An 18,881-nucleotide genomic window follows, 5' to 3' on the forward strand; every position below is an offset into this window, starting at 1 on the left:
CAAAGTTAACTTTTAATAATTTCTACGTGACAACCTGCCTTGCATTGTTTCATATTTCCCCCACTATGGGAACCCAGCTATATCAGGAAAAGTTGCAGTTTTGGGCAAACATCAATTAATTGAGTCAGGAAGGGCTGCAGGGATATATAAATATCGTTTAGCTGAAACCCCCTAAAACCTTGTTAATGGAAAATTGTAAAAACCTAAAAGCAATTTGTGTCTAAAAGTTTAACTTAAAAATTCCTTTGTTCATGCCTAATGCTTTCTCCTGACTATAAAAAGAGGCTCATAACCCCCCTCCAACTGCCACAGCCCTAGAATCCCGAACACTGGCTGTGGTGTCAGCTAGCTGATAAGCTTTTGTGTCCCGAGGTGATTTTTTTCTTTGGTTTCTTCTGGAATAAAGTTTGCTTCTGGTTTAAGAGACTTTAGTGGTCTGAACCTACTATTGCATGATCCCGGACCCAACACCTGCCTCCCATCTTCCCTCCCTGGGATTATGGACACACGCTACTGTGCCCAACTGTGGTGATATTGGGTTCCCCAAAATATTGTGCACCCTAATAAGCTTATCTGGGGTCAGAGACAGAACAGCCACTAGATACAAAGGCTAGAAAATGGTGGCACTCACACCTTTAATCCTAGCATTCCAGAGGTAGAAATCCCTCTGGATCTCTGTGAGTTCAAGGCAACATTGGAAACAGCCAGGCATGGTGACTCATGCCTTTAATCCCAGAAAGCAGTCTTTAATCCCAGGGAGTGGTGGTAGAAAGCAGAAAGGTATATAAGGCGTGAGGACCAGAAACTAGAAGCATTTGGCTGGTTAAGCATTCAGGCTTTCGAGCAGCAGTTCAGCTGAGAGCCATTGGGATGAGGACACAGAAGCTTCCAGTCTGAGGAAACAAGACCAGCTGAGAAGTTGGCCAGGTGAGGTTAGCTGTGGCTTGTTCTGTCTCTCTGATCTTCCAGTGTTCACCCCAATAACTGGCCACAGGTTTGATTTTATTAATAAGGACTGTTAAGACTCCTGCTAAACCCAACTTTACATATGTTCTGAGGATTACAACTCAGTTCCACACACTTGCAAAACAAGCAGTTTTACCTATTGAGCCCTCTTCACAGCTGTGAATTTAGTTTTTGATGAAGAAAAAGAGATGTCAAGATTTGGCTGAGTAGAAGCATTGTTTGTGACAGTCATCTACTCAATTATTTGCACTCAAGTAACATGAGTGCATCGTTGCACCTGAGTACGATTAATTTTGTCATACTTGAACACTATAATGAAGGCTTTACTCAAATATCCAGCTTTCCAAACATGTTCCTTATTTACATCTAGTGCCTTCAATTAAAATTAATAAGAAAAAACAGTCACAATTCCTCCTTATAAAATTTTTATTAATGCCAGAAATGAAATAGTAAAAGTGAAATAAAATTGAGAAATCAGTGTTATTGTGGGTACAGAGATGATGATATGAACAGGGGGTACTAAGGAGATCATTAAGAAGAGGAATGTTTGTGGGGCTTCTTCATGATGATTCAACTGATTCCAGCTCTATAGTGAAGCAACTACAGTTAGGTTATTTTGTGCCATTATAGGCGGGCTGTGTGTACCTCAGGCCTCCTTCTTTCCTAAGAAAAGCTTAACTCCTCACTGGTCCTGGGTTTGCAGCTTTCCCAACTTGCAGGCTGAAGGCCTCCTGTTCCCCGTCCTGTACTGGGAATAAAATTGAAAGGAGCTACAGAAAACAGACTGAAATTAATAACAGCACTGTCCTATTAAATTGGTTCCTAGAGTTCTCAAGAAGGTGTCCACTGCTAAGTGTATAGCTAAGTCATATGCATTTGACTCAAAATGGCTTCTGCTATCATTCCTATAGGAAATAACAGGTCCTGGGTTAGAAACACAGCCCTTTTCTTATATATATGCTGTCTCCACTAAAAAAACAAGATTTAGGTGTCATCAGTTTGTCTCAGTGGTAGCTTTCTTAGGAGCATCTGCTGTTTCCAGCTTACAAATTCCTTGTACTTTGTTCCACTGTGCTCTTATGCAGCTATCCTTCAGCAGTTTTATCAAAGCAGGGCATAACTGTATACATTCTGAAAATTATGTCATATTTTACCTTGTAAAAGAGTGCATATTTAGGGCACTCTTGTTTTTAATATATCTAAAAAGGTTGTATTACTTATACACTAGTACTGAAAATACATTCTTAGAAATGTTTTGTAGACAAGATAAATTTGTATATTGAGTGACATTCCCTGCTGGCAACTTCAGCTGTAACTTCTATCTTCATCCTGTGTGGCCCTTGAACTTGGGGGTTATAATTTTCTGCACTAGCTTTTTCCAGGTAATTAAGGATCCAAACATAAGTATCTCATACCTGAGGAAGCTCTGCTCCTGTCTATAGGCATTGACAGTCTGGAGCCCTGGATTCCTGCTTGGGATTTCTGTGATTGTTTATCAGTTACAAGGAAAAGGAGAGCTGGGCGGTGGTGGCGCACGCCTTTAATCCCAGCACTCGGGAGGCAGAGGCAGGTGGATCTTTGTGAGTTCGAGGCCAGCCTGGTCTACAGAGCGAGATCCAGGAAAAGGCGCAAAGCTACACAGAGAAACCCTGTCTCAAACCCCCCCTCCTCCCCCCCCCAAAAAAAAACAAGGAAAAGGAGGAAACCCCTCGAAGGCTCTGGCCTGTGTGTTGTGGTTTGGGGCTGGATATGAGGTCCAAGTGTACCAAGGTCCTTGAACTTGTTTAAAGTACTTGACAATTTCCCTATTTTCCACATTGAAAAAAAAAGACATATCCACAACATTCTGTTTTGAAAATCAAAGTGATTTCTTGTATGATATGAAAAAAATATTTTGTCATTTATTTTCATTTGAGGCAGTGTGAAATGTTGATACCTGATGACAAAGCCTACAACTTCTCTGGCTACACTGACCCTCATAGAGCTGGCTACCTATTTGATCCATCTTCATATATAAGAAACAATAGCCAGGTTGAAGCGGCAGAGCTGGATCTGTTAATTTGCCAATTTAGTTTTATCTGTAGGTGCTCTGAAAGATCAGAAAGGAAATTAACTAACACTCCATTCCCAACTGAGACCTTTGTTTTGGGTTCCTCATCCTCCAGAACCATAAAGAAAACAGGCGAATTTTCAGTCTCAGGACCTAGCTATTTCTCAAGTAGAGGAGAAAAATAGCCAGGAAACTAGAGATTAGAACTGTTTGTTAAATTTGAAACTGCAGTCGGGATGTAAAATAAGTGAATAAATATTTTTTTCTGGTCATTTCTATCACTTAAAAGCTTTAGTCCTTCATAGAGAATCCGGGAACAATGCCTTCCCTGAGGTGCTAAAAAAGTTCTCTGCCAGCATCCATCAGTTCACAAAGCAAAGAAAAATGTGGATTGCATAGGAGCCTGTGATCAAGAACAGATTTCAGACTGGCCACCAGGAGGTACTGTAGCATCACACAGAGCCCCTCACTGGAAATGTTTCCCTTTCAAATACCAAAAACACCTGTGCAGATCACCATGAAAAGGTGAGGTGATAGCTCATCTTATGTCTGCAGGTATTTCCTACAGGTCACCAAGCTGACTCAGTTGTTGGAGTTCATCAGACTTCTCAGTGGTAATAAAAGGCAGAAGAATAACACTGCAATTAGCAGTCTGGGCAACTGTAAGCCTGACATTGTGTCCCAATTCTGTATGTGATCTTGGGCAATAAGTTTACTCTTCTGCTTCTTGGTTTTCTTTTCTTGAAAGTGAGAGCAATAGGCTCTGCTATGTCTTTCTTCTGAAGTCTTTTAGAAAATAGGAGGTGATACATACAAAAGCATGCTGTGCAAAGGGTAACAGCAACAGAATAGCAAATTGAAGGCATGTCTTCAGTGCTTCTAGTGTCATCTAATATGCTCATCATGGAGCCTTTACTGAGGAGTTACACTTTAACTTTTGCCATTCCCTAATGTCTAGACAGATCCACTACCCATTGCTGCGATTGTACTGTCTTGGGACTAGAAATGACTGACCTGATGAAATCTTTGGTGTAAAGACTTTAGATGCACCTGCCACCATTGCTAGACTTGATCTCCTCAACTATGTCTTCAGGGGTTGTGACAAGACCATCTCCAAGTCTCCTTTGCTAGGATAGTTTATTATTATGATCTAAATGTAGGGGATAGGACAGAATTTCAGATACTGAAGGCAAATGACGTCATCCTGTTGGTATCAATACTGGTTCCAACTTTTGCTCCAAATACTTCATTTGACAAAACTTTAACAGGGTATTTGGAAAAACATTTTTGTAATCATTTGTCGTTGTTGTTGTTGTTGTTTCTACTCTGCCTGAATGAATGACATTTTTTTTTCATCTCCATCTGTGGCTCTAGCATTCTCTTTCTCTCTGACTGTGGAATCAGTGGCAAACATCCCTGAGGTTGGAAAACTGAACCTCTGCCACAGGCTCTGGCATTGGGAACTGGACTCCCTGAACTCAATGCATACCCTCTTTTCTAAAGGTTTTTGCTAAGACTCCCTAAACCACACATTTACTCTTGGTTTTGCCCTACACTGACCACTGGTGTATTTTTTATTGGAAAAACTGCAAACATATTCCCAAGCTTCCCTGTTGCACACTTTGCCCAAGCCCACACCTCTCACACTTTGGATTGCCTCTCATCGGTCCACTCCTGCTTGGTGCTCTGGAGAGCTTGTGTCTTCTGCTCATCCACTTGGACATAGTCTACTCTCTGCTCTTCTGAAAGAAGTTTCTGAAGGGGGAGAACAAAAAGGTTTTAATTTCATCTTAATTTAAATGTTCTTTGGCAGATTACATTTGCTACCTCTTCTTCCTATAGAAACTTGATACTATATGTGTATTATGTTTGCAAGCATCTCTTTAGTTATTTGATTTGCTTAGATCAATAGGATGCAAGTGGAAGTGATGTATCCTGCACTAAGTAGAAACATTCTGGAATTCAGTTGTCTCTCTTTTTATGCTCTGCCAAGAGCCCTGGATTGAAGACTGTCTGTAACACAAAGGCTCTGGCCTACAATAGTCTTTTTCAGGAGCAGTAGCTAAATGTTCCTTTGTTGCTGTAAGCACCTGAAATTGTCTGCTTTGAGTGGGATAGCTTACTCAAACTGATAAATGTGCCTTCTGTATTTGTTTCTCTCACTCATCTCATTGGCTTTTCTTCAACGCCGGAGCAGTGTTTGGGAATGTAAAGAGACACATAAATAGAATCATTCTATACATTCTGTTCAATGGGCTGCTTTTTACCCACCAAACAATACATTCTTAGTGTAGATCATGGCCATCCCTTGTTCACATACCATCATCATGAGGCTGTCAAGTCAGTAATATCACTTAATAGCTAATATCACTTATTAATCACTAAATCCTCACAGTCCTTGATGTAGCATTATTTCTGATCCCTACTGTATAGAGGAGAATATTACCCAATGGAATAGAAACTACATTCAAGGTAATTCACTGAGATCCACTTTAACTTAGAGCTCCTTTTACCATTCCTTAAAAACTAGAGAGACTAGGCTAGTACTTGTTCCCTAAACAAACCCTTCCCATGCCTCAAGAGCCTGTGTGTGCCTGACCCTAAGCTCTGCCTAGGGATTTTTTTCTATAACTTTTAGGACCCCAAATTTTAAGAGCATGAAACTTACACGTATCTATACACAGGCACCCAGAGAAAATACCCTAAAGGAAACATACTGGGATTTCATGCTTTCTAGGCGTCAGGATTAAGGTTAATTTTAGCATTTTGATTATATGTGTTTGCACTTCTAAGATCTAGGAGAATACACATGTTTTTATCATTAGAAAAATCTCTAGCAGTGCCATCAGGACCTGTGCTTAGCACATGAGCTGGCATTTTGGAACCTATTCCCCATACTGGGATGCCTCACTCAGCCTTGATGCAGTGGGAGAAGCTCGGTCCTGCCTCAACTTAGTATGCCATGTTTTGTTGACTCTCATGGAAGGCTTGCCCCTTTCTTAACGGAGGAGGAGTGTATGTGGGGGGGGATGATGGGAGATAGGGGGAGGGAATGGGAAGAGAGGAGGTAGGAGAAACTGTGGTTGGTATGTAAAATAAATGAAAATATTTAATTAAAAAAAGAAAAATCTAAGCAAAAGTGAAATCACCTGGGAATTCTTCCTACCTGCTGCACAGGGGCTGGTGATGCTGAATTGAAGTCCAGGGCCAAATAATCCAGGCTGAATTTCTTTCTCCAAGTAAGAGCACTACTACTCACAGAACTGACTGTTCTGTATTCTTCCTAAGAACCAACATCATAAGACTGAGATCAATAATGAACATCTAGGGTGCATTTGGGAAAGAAAGCTAGTTTGGGCTTCATCCAAGCAGCTGCTGCCAGATCATAAGAGGGTGATCTGAGGCCTGCACATTTGAGTAAGATTTGACATTTCAGCTGGGCAATGGTGGTGCATGCCTTTAATCCCAGCATTCAGGAGGCAGAGGCAGGTGGATCTCTGTGAGTTCAAGGCCAGCCTGGTCTACAGAGTGAGTTCCAGGACAGCCAGTGCTGTTACACAGAGAAATCCTGTCTTCAAATAAACACACAAACAAGTTGGCATTTCATATATAGTACAGTAAGGGGTGAGGGGCACTTGTTGCCATGTCCAGATTTTTAATGTGGATTCTGGGGATCTAAATTCATATCCTCCTGGCAGGAACTTCTAATCTGTTAATGTTCATAATTAACATAATAGATATTACTGGCTTATTATTTTAATAGCTCATCTCACTGAGTATTGGTAATAATACAACTTTAAAAAGGTTTCTCCTTCTAGCACTGTTTTAGAATATTAGGTGAAGATGTATGACATTTGTTTATGCTGTGAAACAATTGTTTAATGATGCAAAGATGTGTTGAGTTCTTTTATGTTGCATTTGTTTAACTCTGTGAAGCTGTGTTACTTTGCCTGTCTAAAACACCTGATGGTCTAAAAAGAGCTGAGCTGCCAATAGCAAGGCAGGAGAAAGGGTAGGCAGGGCTGGCAGGCAGAGAGAATAAATAGAAGGAGAAATCTGGGAGGAAAGGATGGGGGATTGAAGGGCAAGAGTGAGAGAAGGAGAGAGGATGCCAGGGTCCAGCCACCCAGCCACACAACCAGACACTGAGTAAGAAGTAAAGAAAGGTATATAGAATAGAGAAAGATAAAAGCCCAGAGGCAAAAGATAGATGAGACAATTTGAGTTAAGAAAAACTGGCTAACACTAGTGGAAGCCCATGAACTGTGGACTGGTGGCTGTGGAGCCCCCATGGGACTGGACTAGGCCCTCTGGATACGGAAGCTGGTTGTTTGGCTCAAACTGTTCGGGGTGGGGTGGGGCACCCAGGCAGGGGGATTGGGATCTATCCCTGGTGCATGGACAGGCTTCTGGAACCCGGTGCCTGTGGTGTGACACCTTGCACAGCCTTGGTGCAGTGGGAAGGGGCTTGGACCTGCCTAGGCTCAGTGTGCCGGGTTCTGCTGACTCCCCATGGGAGACCTCGATTTGGGGGATGTGGGGTTTCGGGGTGGCTTGGGAAAGAGGGCTGGGGGATGGGAGGAGGGAGGTGAGGGCTTGTGGATGTATGTGGAGTGAGTAGAAACTTTCTTAATAAAGAAAAATGAAAAAAAAAAAAGAAAAGAAAAACTGGCTAGAAAAAAAACAAACCAAGCTAAGGCCAGACATTCATAAAAAAAGAATTTTTTAATGTGTGATTTACTTGGGAGCTGGCTAGTGCTGCCCCCCAAAAAGCCCAAAAGAGTAAAGAGTAAAAAAAAAAACCAGCAACATAGCACAATTTTTATTTCCTCCCATCTGTTTAGACCCCTGTCTTTCATGCCATAGCTTTCCCAAAATGTTAGGTGAAATTACTGGTTGTCACTCATATTTAAAAATTAATGATCAAAGAAAAGAATGGAAGCACACATCTTTAATTCCAGCACTAGGGAGGCAAAGACAGGTGAATCTCTGTGAATTTGAGGCCAGCCTGGTCTATATAGACTGTTCCAGACTAGTCAGAGCTACCTGGTGAGACCTTGTCTTAAAACAAAACAACAACACCAAAAAAAATAAAGCAAACAAACAACAATAAAAGCAAATGGTCAGAAGACTAACATATGGTGCTGGAGAAATAGCTTAAGAGTTAAAAGCATATACTGCTCTTCCAGAGAGAAAAATCAAATTATGTATCTGATACCTTTGGTCTCTAAGAAGACCTACAATCATAAGCACATACCCCTCCCCAAACAGATACACACACACACACACACACACACACACACACACACACACACACACAGAGAGAGAGAGAGAGAGAGAGAGAGAGAGAGAGAGAGAGAGAGAGAGAGAGAGAGACAGACACACACACACACATCTTTTTTAAAAGGGTTAACACAAAGCTTTGCATATGTGAGTGAGATTTGTAAGCTCTGGAGTTTACTGAAGGGGATCTTACTGGCTAGTTTTCATCGGCAATACTTAATATCAGGATCTAGGACCTCTTGGGCTGCTGAAATAGCCTAGATAAATATCATCTTCCAACTTCCAGAACCAGTCATAAAAGTCTGGGTGTCAACCAGACCTGGAAAAGAGAGGGCAGAGAAATTGCTGGGAATTGTTCTCATATCTGTTTGCTCACCTTGTTTTTAGTATTGTGTCAAAAGACAGAGGAAAGAGCAGACAACAAAGAGTAATAGAAGAGTGAATATGATCAAAGTATATTATATGCATATGTAGAAATGTCATAATAAAACTCCTTTGTACAGTCAATACACATTAATAACATTTTTCTCAACATAATATTTAGAAACTAGCTTTCTTTCCACTCACACTATAGCTTGGATGGATGAGCTGGCAGATCTGGCATGGTGGGTGGCTCATATTGCAGAGCCTTCCTTGCTGGGGAACAAGGCAGGGAAGTATAATTGCCCTGGGCCTGGTAAGACACTGAAGGAGCTGTGCAGTTTAAAGGCCCAAGACCCTGAATATGGTGGACAGCTGCCTAACGCAGATCTTTTTCATCTGTCCTCTTTTTTTCCATCTCTCCTTATGTAATTTTCAGGTATAAGATGCCTATCTTTAATAACTAATACATATAGCTGAGCGGTGTAATACTCCTTTAATCTTAGCACTCGGGAGGCAGAGGCAGGTAGATCTCAGTGAGTTTGGGGCCGGCCTGGTCTACAGAGAAAGTTCCAGGATAGCCAAGGCTACACAGAAAAACCCTGTCCTGAAAAACAAAACAAAAAACCCATATAATACATTTTATATATATATATATATACACATTATATATATATCCTTAGTATATAATAATGCCTAGTATTGTCCCATTTTTATTTTTTGCTTTTGTTTTCCTTTATATTGCACATATGACAGAAAACATGTGATATTTATGACAGAAAACATGTGATATTTATCTATCTGAATGTCTTTCAGTGAACAAACACACAGCCAGCAATACACTAAATGTGGAAAAAATACTGAAGGTTTTCCTCTAAAATTGGGAATGAGATAAGAGTGTTCATGTTCAACTTTACCAACATGACGTTTGATGTCTTACCCAGAGCAATAAGGCTGAAAGTGACCTTTGACTTATGTTCCTTTCCAAGGAAATGGGAAAACTGAATAGATTTATTTTTACTAACCACTGATAGGATGCCAGAGAATCTTAAATATAAACAAATCATTTTTTAGTGTGAGTTGGAAAGACTTCACCATGTAACTGTCCCTGTGCTTGTCCTACCTCAGTGTACAGAAAAAGTAAAGTACCCTTGAGAAGTAGAGAATTGCAACTGTCCCTAGGTGCATGGTAGAAATTGATTATCAACAACACTGTAAGTGACACTTGAAGGTGACTATAGCTAGATGAATTTTATATGGGAGGAGAAAGGTGATTAAGGATGAAAATGTCATAATGAAACAATGTTTTGTATAAATAATGGCTGCTAATTTTTTTTTGCAAAAATACATATTAAAGCCACACTGAGATATCACTGCACACCTATTAGAATGTCTAAATTTTTAAAAAATTGATAATTCAAAGCATGTAGACAAGAATGTAGAAACACTGATGCTCTCATACTTTACTAGCAGGAGGGAAAATGCTGCAGTCACTATGTCAATATCTTATAAAGTATGCTTTAGAAAGTGTCTTATAAAGATACAAACATATTTTATAAAGTATTTTACAAAGTTAAATATACATTTGATGAAATAATGTGTATATTGAGGAGAAGGGTTCTATAGGTGAGGAGTGTGGGATCCATATATCACTACAACAGGATAATAATGAGACCAGTAGACATTCTTGGACTCTAAGACAGCTATTGTTTCCAAAATTACAGTTATGAAGTAGCGACAAAATAATTTTATTGTTGGGGGTTACCACAACATGAAGAATTATATTAAAGGGTTGCAGCATTAGGAAGGTTGAGAAGCACTGACCTAAAGTTTAGTTATGCACACCTGAATAATAGTGTCTTTACATTTTAAGCTGGACAGTTTTGTTTTTTTTCCCCTTAGGGGATGTAGAATATATAACAGCATTTCTTTTAATTTTTATTTATTGTTATTTGTATGAGTGTTTTTTCTACATTTATATATGTGATATATGCATGCTGGGTGACCACAGAGGTCAGAAGAGGGCACCAAATTTCCTAGAACTGGAGTTTCAGATGGTTTTGAGCTACAACATGGTTGCTGGGAGCTGAACTGAGGTTCCCTGTAAGAACAAGTGCTCTTAACCACTGAGACATCTCTTTAAGCCCTGTAGCATCACTTTTTAGTTCTTCCCACTAGAAACCAATTGTGCCATCTCTTTTGACTCTAGCTTTGTATCTAGACACTGACAGGGTCCTTTGAGGGCCAAAATCATAGCCAATTCAGAACACTACCCTTAAGAAAAGAAAAATTCTATCTACATAAAAGCCTGTAGAAGATCCCAAAGTTTAGGGAAAAGATAGAGTAAAGGACAACTCAGAGAATTGGGAAAACATCTATAAATTATGCATCTGATAAGGGTTAATGTTCATAACATAGAATAAACACTTGAAACTCAATAACGAAAACAACCTAATTAAAAATAGACAACATATTATAGTAATTTTTCCAAAGAAGATAACAAAATGGTAAACAAACACATTAAAGATATTTAATGTCACTATTCATTTGGAAAAGACAAATGAAAACCACAATGACATTCCACTTTATATTGATTAGGGTAACTATTACAAAAATAGGGAGAATAAAAAATGTTAAGATGTGGAGAAATTTGGAATCCTTGTGTTTTGCTGGTAGGAATGTAAAATGGCACAGCCATTGTGGAAGACAAGTTTGGTGTTTCCTTAAAATGTCAACATAAAATGTATGTATATGGTTCAACAATTCCACTTGCAGACAAATACTCAAAAGATTTGAGAAAGCAGGTGCTCAAATATATCAAATCTGATGTTTACAGCATCATTATTCACAACAGCCCAAAAGTGCCAACAACACACATGTCCATCAACAAATAAGTGGACAAATAAAATATAGTATGCTCTTATTAAATATTATTCACATACTATGTATATATATATTTAAAAAACACTATGCTAAATGAAAGACAGATACAAAAGAATTAATATTGTATGATTCTGCTTTTTAGACATCTATTTATTTATTTGTGTGTTCACACACATGCCATAGCATACATGCAGAGGCCAGAGGACAAAATGTATGTAACATTGTTAATCATATACCTAAAAATTTGTGGGAGTTGGCTGTCTCCATAATGGAAGTGAACTCAGATCATAATAGTTGTCATGCCAGTATCTTTACCTGTTGAGCCATTTTAATAGCTCTAGTCTCACTTTTATAAGGGACCTAGAATATAAAGATATAAAATAGAACAGAAGTGGGAATAAGTGTTTAACGGGCAGAGTTTGTGCTTGAGATGATAAAAATAGCCTAGAAATGAACAGTGGTGATGTATGTGTACATTGTTAATCATATACCTAAAAATGGTTAAAATTAAATTTTCTGCTATGTATATAACTATAGTAAATTGTTTATTAAATACTACAAAATGTTTATAACTATTCTACTTGTCCCCAGATAGTCCAAGTGTCCCTCAGTGGGTAAGTGGGTAAACAAAATGTGGAACACCCATACAAGGGAATGCTACTCAGCAATAAAACAGAAAGTAGTGACAAATGTATCAATTTGGATGAATTTCAGATAATAGTCTGAGTAAATTAGGCCAGACTCAAAAGTATTATATGATTCTCTCTATGTAACATTCTTGACAAGCTAAAATGATACTTATGAAGAATAGATCAGTTGCTACCAGGAGTTAGGAGTGGCAGTATGGTATAAAGAGTATAAAGAGACAGAATGAGTGAGTATTTGGGGTTGATGGCTGTGTTCAGTATCCTGATTATGGTAAAGTTCACACAATTCATTTCTATCTATCTATCTATCTATCTATCTATCTATCTATCTATCTATCTATCTATCATCTATCTATCTAAATTCATCTATCTCCATATACCCAAACTAAGAGAACTGCAAACCAAGAAAGAAATTTCACTGTATGATTTAAAAACTTAAAAGTCTTATAGGAGACACAGCAGTAGCTTACGCATCTGTCTTCATAGAAGCCCAACAAGAAAGGGATGCACTTCAGCCTTTCCTTCTAGCACATCTCCATTCCTTTGTGTTGCCTACAGAAACACTTTCTACTAGGGACCCCCAGTGACCACACTAGGATGGCATTCAACCCATCTCCATTCCTTTGTGTCACCACCAACCTGAAAAAAACACTTTGTACCAGGGACCCCCACAACCATCATATTTGACTAGAATCCAGAGTGGGTAACAGCAACCAAAGAATGGAACACCTATCCAACAAAGATAAGACCAGATATCTATGCCAAGAAACACTTAAAACATCATAACTCCCGGTGCCTAGATCCCAGTGCAAAAACACAAACAACAACCAAAACAATACACCTCCTCCAGAAGCCAATAACTCTATTGCAATAGGCCCTAAGAAAAGCAATTTAGTACAAGCACTAGAGAAGAACTTCAAAATATCAATTGTGAATATGTTCAAGGACCTTAAAGTAGATGTTCACAATGCCTTAATTAGGACCATGAAAACACAATCAGTTGAATGGAATAATAAAAACAACTCAAGACACAAAAGTAGAATTAAATAAAGAAATAGAATCACTAAAGAAAACCCAAATTGAAATATAACTGAAAATGAAAAAAAACTTAGGACATCAAACAAAATCCTCAGATATCAGTGCCTCCATCAACCTTCATCATAGAAGCTTCTTGTAGTAGATGGTAATTAACAAAGAGATCCACAACTGGACAATGTGCAGAGAGTTAGAGACTTTGGAGCACTTAGTCCTAAATGTGATGTCCATCAAATCCCTCCCCTCAAGGCTCAGGGATCTATAGAGAAGAGAAGGTGAAAAAATTGTAAGAACCAGAGGTAATAGATGACTCCAAGGAAATAGCATCTTCTTAATACAACAGAACTGATGAAGATATGAACTTATGGATATTGTAGCAGCACACAAAAGACCTACACAGGTTTCAGCCAGATGAAATCCCAGTACTGAGAAGAAGTGAACACAGTATCCAACCCCTAACCAAGAAGCTATTTGCAATTGTTACTCACTGGCAAAGGGAAAATCAATTTTGTCCAATGGAGTGCCAATGGGTGTATCAATTACATTCTAGGGCAATCCCCATGCCCAAGAATAATGTTGGTCAACATAAAATGAACTCGATGATTATTTTGTGTGCCTTTTTGTTTTGTTTTGGCATTTAAAAAATCTTTTTGGTTATTTTCTTTGTTTTGATTTTTTCTGTTTTGGTATAGTTGTTTTGTGTCTTTGTTTTTCTGTTTGTGTTGTGTGTGTGTGTGTGTGTGTGTGTGTGTGTGTGTGTGTGTGTGTGTGTGATTTTAAGAGAGAAAGAACATAAATTTGGATAGGTAGAGAGGTGGGGAGGACCTGAGAGGAGTTGGAGGAGGAGAAAATATGATCAAAATATGTTGTATGACAAAAAAAACTAAACAAATAAAAAGGAAAAAAATATTTTCTTCAAACTGGAAAAAGTATAGGACAAGAAGACAGTTCAGTAACTGCTTGCCTTTCAAGCATGAGGACCTGAGTTTAATACCCAGAGCCCACACAAATAAAAGCCAGGCATAGTGATATGAACTTGTAATCCCAGTACTAAGGAAGTGGAGACAGGTTAAAGCCTGGGGCATATCTCCCAGCAAGCTTAGTCTACTTGGTAAGCTCTAGCCCAGAGAGAGATCCTGTCTCAGAAAGCAATGTGGATAGCCCTTGAAGAAAGACAATGTTTTTCTGATTTTTTCACATGTATGCACACATACATATGCATTACTTCACACATTAACACACACACACACACACACACACATACACACACACACACACACACATATATATATATATATATATATATATATATATATATATATATATATATATACATACACTAATACACACATACACATGTACAAAGTATTGTATGGTTGGGGTTTATTAATAGTTTAATTGTTACAGTGCTTGCTTAGCACTCATATGGCCCCAAATAAACCTGAAATGATGGTGCATGTCTATAATCCCAGCACTTGGGAGGTGTGGGCAAAAGGATTTGAAGTTCATGGTCAACTTGAGCTACATACTGAGTTAAGGTCAGCCTGGGTTACAGGAGATTCTTTCCAAAAAGGGTATTATAACACTATAATAAAAATTATTAATGTGAGTTTTAACACTATAGTATTCTACTTCCAAAAGTTGTTCTCTGACATATGCACTGTGGCATGTGCACACGAATGCATGCACATGCGCACATGCATGTGCACACATACATAAATAGATATGGTAGAAAAGAAGTCTTACAAATTGTTTAAATTATAAAGTTTGAAAAACTGGTATATAAGAAATAGCATTAAAATTATATTTAGTCTTCTAAACTTTCATTTCATAAACACTTGAAGGATATATAAAAACACTTGTATAGCAATAAGACAAAACCTGTATTTCAATCCCTGGCCTCACCTTTTAAAAAAATTAATTTTATTTATGTATATGAGATTTTTGCCTCCATGTTTATCTGGGCATTACTTGTGTGCCTGATGCTATCAGAGACCAAAGAGGGCATCAGATCCTCTGGAACTGGAGTTTCAGATGATTGTGAGCCATCATGTGGATGTTGAGAATCAAACCTAGCCAGTAATCTTAACTGCTACCTGGCATCACTCTTAACAATCAAATCAGAACTTTTTTTCAGTGAAAAAAATTAACATGTATGATTATGGAAAAAAATCAATATAAATCATATTATATTATATTATATATGATAGTTTTGACTATCATATTGGGCCATTGTGTGGCACAAGGTATAAACAAGTCATTTCAGAGTATATTGTAAACTGAAGTTAAACAAACACACCTGAATGAGGTAAGACACCCCTTCACCTTTTCCACATAGTTCTTCACTCACATCTACCATCAACCAGTATTGCCAGCTCTTCAACTTCTGTGTCATATTGTTCAGTAATACACATTCATTGACAACCTATACACACTTAGGCAAGCAATCAATATTTAATTGTGTTTTTTATGAAATAACTGGTCTTACTGTGTCAGATATCAGAAGCAAACTGTTGGTATCTGGAATAACTTTATACTTGCTTCCATAATGTTTTAAGGTTCACTTCCCTTTTCTGTTCTCCAGAAACAGAGAACAGTTGTTCAGAATCCTTTATAGGAATGTTTTCTTCTAGGGGTTTCCCAAGGGCCATTACTAAGTGTAAGAAATATTGGGAAGAACACAGCAGATTTATACCTGTGTCACTTCCCACCTGCATATAGTTAAGCACAACTTTTATCAAATGAGACAAAATGAAGCATTCAACTGTTACTTTCCTAGAGGCAATTCATTTTAGACTTTTATTTCATATAATATTTTAATATATTCTTTGAAAATACAAATTTCATAATTTATAAAATGTGCTTTAATTGCCTTGTCTCCTCACACATGGGAGGATAAGATTATCTTCTTAAGAGCATATATCAGTGCCTTGAACATCATCTTGCTTTAGCAGGATAGAAAAGATCTCTTCAAAACCTAATGTTCATAGTGAAAGTCTCTTTTGGAACTCTCTGTTTCTATGTCGTGGATAAACATAGTTCTGGCTAAAGGATTCTCTAATTGCTGTGGATGCTAAAAGCATTTTCAAAACCCATGATCTCAATGTAATCCACATTAAGAGAATAGGGTGGCTGGGCGGTGGTGGCGCACACCTTTAATCCCAGTACTCGGGAGGCAGAGGCAGGCAGATCTTTGTGAGTTTGAGGCCAGCCTGGTCTCCAAAGCGAGTTCCAGGAAAGGTGCAAAGCTACACAGAGAAACCCTGTCTCGAAAAAACCAAAAAGAGAATAGGGCAATAGGACAGGGAGGAGATATTAGCACTCTTGAACTGTGAATGGCTAATCAAAAGACAAAGATGTCACATCTCTACACACTCACGTCTACAGAAAGACCCTAAAACATGAATCTCCAGAAAGTTCAGAGGCAGGTGCTTTTATAAAATAAAGCCTCCAATAAACCTGTTATAGCCTGGACTTTGGACATTTATAGAATTACAAACCCATTGGAATCAAACAGAACATCACAGTTTTTTTGGAAAAAGAATTGACTACCATTTCTATTTTCCACAACATGGGCTTTAAGTCCAAAGTTCCCATGAAATATTGTGAACTTCAAATGGTATAAGGAGCTGAATACTGCAAGAAGGAAAAACAGCTTCAAGGGAGCTGAGGAATGACTCCATAGATAAAATGCTTTGTACTCAAAAGTTAGGATCTGAGTCTGGATCTCCAGAACCCATATAAAAGCTAGTCATGATTACATACATCTGTAATTCAGGTACTTAGTTGGGAAGAGAAGACAAATGAATCCCTGGATTTCTGTGGCCAAGCAGCCTAGCCAATCAGTGAGCTCTGGGTTCAATGAGAGATCCTATCCTAAGATTAACTTAAAGAAAAAAATGGTAAGGTGAAGAGACATAGTGGAAGACTCCTGATGTCGACCTTTGGTCCTCACACACATGTGCATACACATGTACAAATGCACTAATATGCACACATGCATACACATATACTACACACATGCACACACAATACACATTAAAAAAAGAAAAAAGGAAATTAGCTTCAAATTGATTTGCTCCCATTCCAAAAAAAAAAAAAAAGTGACCTGGTTTTACAATCAAGTGTGCATTATGACTACACAGAGACTTCTGAGGAATGTGATTTTATCATAATGAACTCTCAAGATTACAGATTTGGAGAAGGAAAAGAACACAAAAAGTACAAGATTACCATTTGGATGTAGCTTTCTTCTTCTTCTTTGGAAGAAGGAGTGGCAAAAAATCTTGCAGAATTAATACCATTTCTTTGTGAAGAGAGAAAGCTGGTTCGATTGCTAAGACCAAAAAATATAGATGAGGTCAATGCAATGTCTTACAGCTGCTCTGAAACATAGCCAGGAACAAACACAGTCCTGTGGAGTTTGAGCCCTCCCCTTCCAGACACAGCTTCCTTTTGGCCCAAGCAATTCTTGAAGACACTTCCCAGTAGCCCTGTCCTTCTCAGAAGAAAAAGCTTCCCAATTGTTTTTTCCTAAGCCCTCCACATAATGCAGACAAATACATTGTATTTAGCAAATAACAACAAATTAACAAAAATGCTTCAAAGTAATAAAGCTGACTGACAGAATAAAAAAAATACTCCAAAGCAAAATCTAAACCAACAACCAAACAACAACCCCTTCCCACTTCTTTGGGATCTTTTTTATTCCAAAGTAGCCAGAAGAAGTATGGAAGTATACTCATCCATCTGACAGGACAAGAAGAGATAGTGCATTAATTTCTGTCTTTCCTCTGAGATGGAAGAACAGGCTAAGTGTCTCTACAGTTTGGCCTGGAAATAAAACTCTCTGCAGAATTCTGCTTTACAAAGTTAGCATGTTTGCATGGGTATGGTGGTGCATCCTTTTACCTTTAATCCCAGAACTCAGGAAGCAAAGACAGGCAGATTTCTGTGAGTTCAAGCCCTTCCTGATCTACATAGTGAACTCCAGGCCAACCAGGGCTACATAGAAAGACCCCGCCTCAAAAAAAAAGTTACCATGTCCTGTGGCATTTATCATGAGCTAGGAAAATGCAGCTTCTAGAAGGTAAGATGAGCAGGCACAGATGTGTTAAGGCTTGTTTACCCAGCCCATAAACTATCCCACTTTCTCTGAGAGCTCTTTTCTCAGATATAATTCATAAAGTTGAGATTCTCTAGTTATTAGTGCTGTCTGTGTACTCTGTGCCATAGTTGATTCCAATGTGACAGAATTCCATAATTTTGTCTCCCTTGAATATCTGCATTGGGATCGAAAAATAGTCCATAATTGTTGGTTCTGGAATTAAAGCATGTAAACAAACTTGGAGTATGTAATGGATAATCTTGGTTGTCAACTTGACATCTAGAATCAACTAAACCCAAGCAGATGGGCACACCTGTGAGGGATTTTCCTTATTAGATCATTTGAGGTGGGAAAACCCACCCTAAATCTGGGCCACACCTTCTGATGGCAACCTTTATAAAAGGACATGGAAGAAGGAATCTTTTGCTTTTTGCCTGCTTGCCTTCACTCTCACTAGAAAGTTAATCTATCCTGCTGCTGAGGTATTTCTACACTGGTGTTAGAACCTACTTCCTTAGGATCCCAATGTAGACTGAAGGCCAGAATCCCT

The 18,881-nt window shown here is 38.5% G+C and overlaps 1 protein-coding gene across 3 annotated transcripts in view; it reads right to left on the reverse strand.

The window, feature by feature from the left end:
* Nucleotides 1–1,382: 1,382 nt before the first annotated feature.
* Gab3 (GRB2 associated binding protein 3) overlaps nucleotides 1,383–18,881 on the reverse strand; it is a 97,162-nt gene continuing 79,663 nt past the window's right edge. For 2 of the 3 annotated variants that reach the window (XM_059251245.1, XM_059251243.1), the window contains exons 8-11: nucleotides 17,458–17,560; nucleotides 6,183–6,299; nucleotides 4,655–4,771; nucleotides 1,383–1,709 (exon numbers count right to left, since the gene is read on the reverse strand). In XM_059251245.1, coding sequence (XP_059107228.1) covers nucleotides 4,658–4,771; nucleotides 6,183–6,299; nucleotides 17,458–17,560 — 334 coding nt within the window. In that variant the 3' untranslated portion in view covers nucleotides 1,383–1,709; nucleotides 4,655–4,657. Of the gene's footprint in view, nucleotides 1,715–4,654; nucleotides 4,772–6,182; nucleotides 6,300–17,457; nucleotides 17,561–18,881 lie in introns of all 3 variants that reach the window. The other variant, XM_059251244.1, reaches the window with a different exon arrangement.

The sequence above is a fragment of the Peromyscus eremicus genome, chromosome X, assembly GCF_949786415.1.
Source record: "Peromyscus eremicus chromosome X, PerEre_H2_v1, whole genome shotgun sequence".
In the NCBI taxonomy this organism is placed as follows: domain Eukaryota; kingdom Metazoa; phylum Chordata; class Mammalia; order Rodentia; family Cricetidae; genus Peromyscus; species Peromyscus eremicus.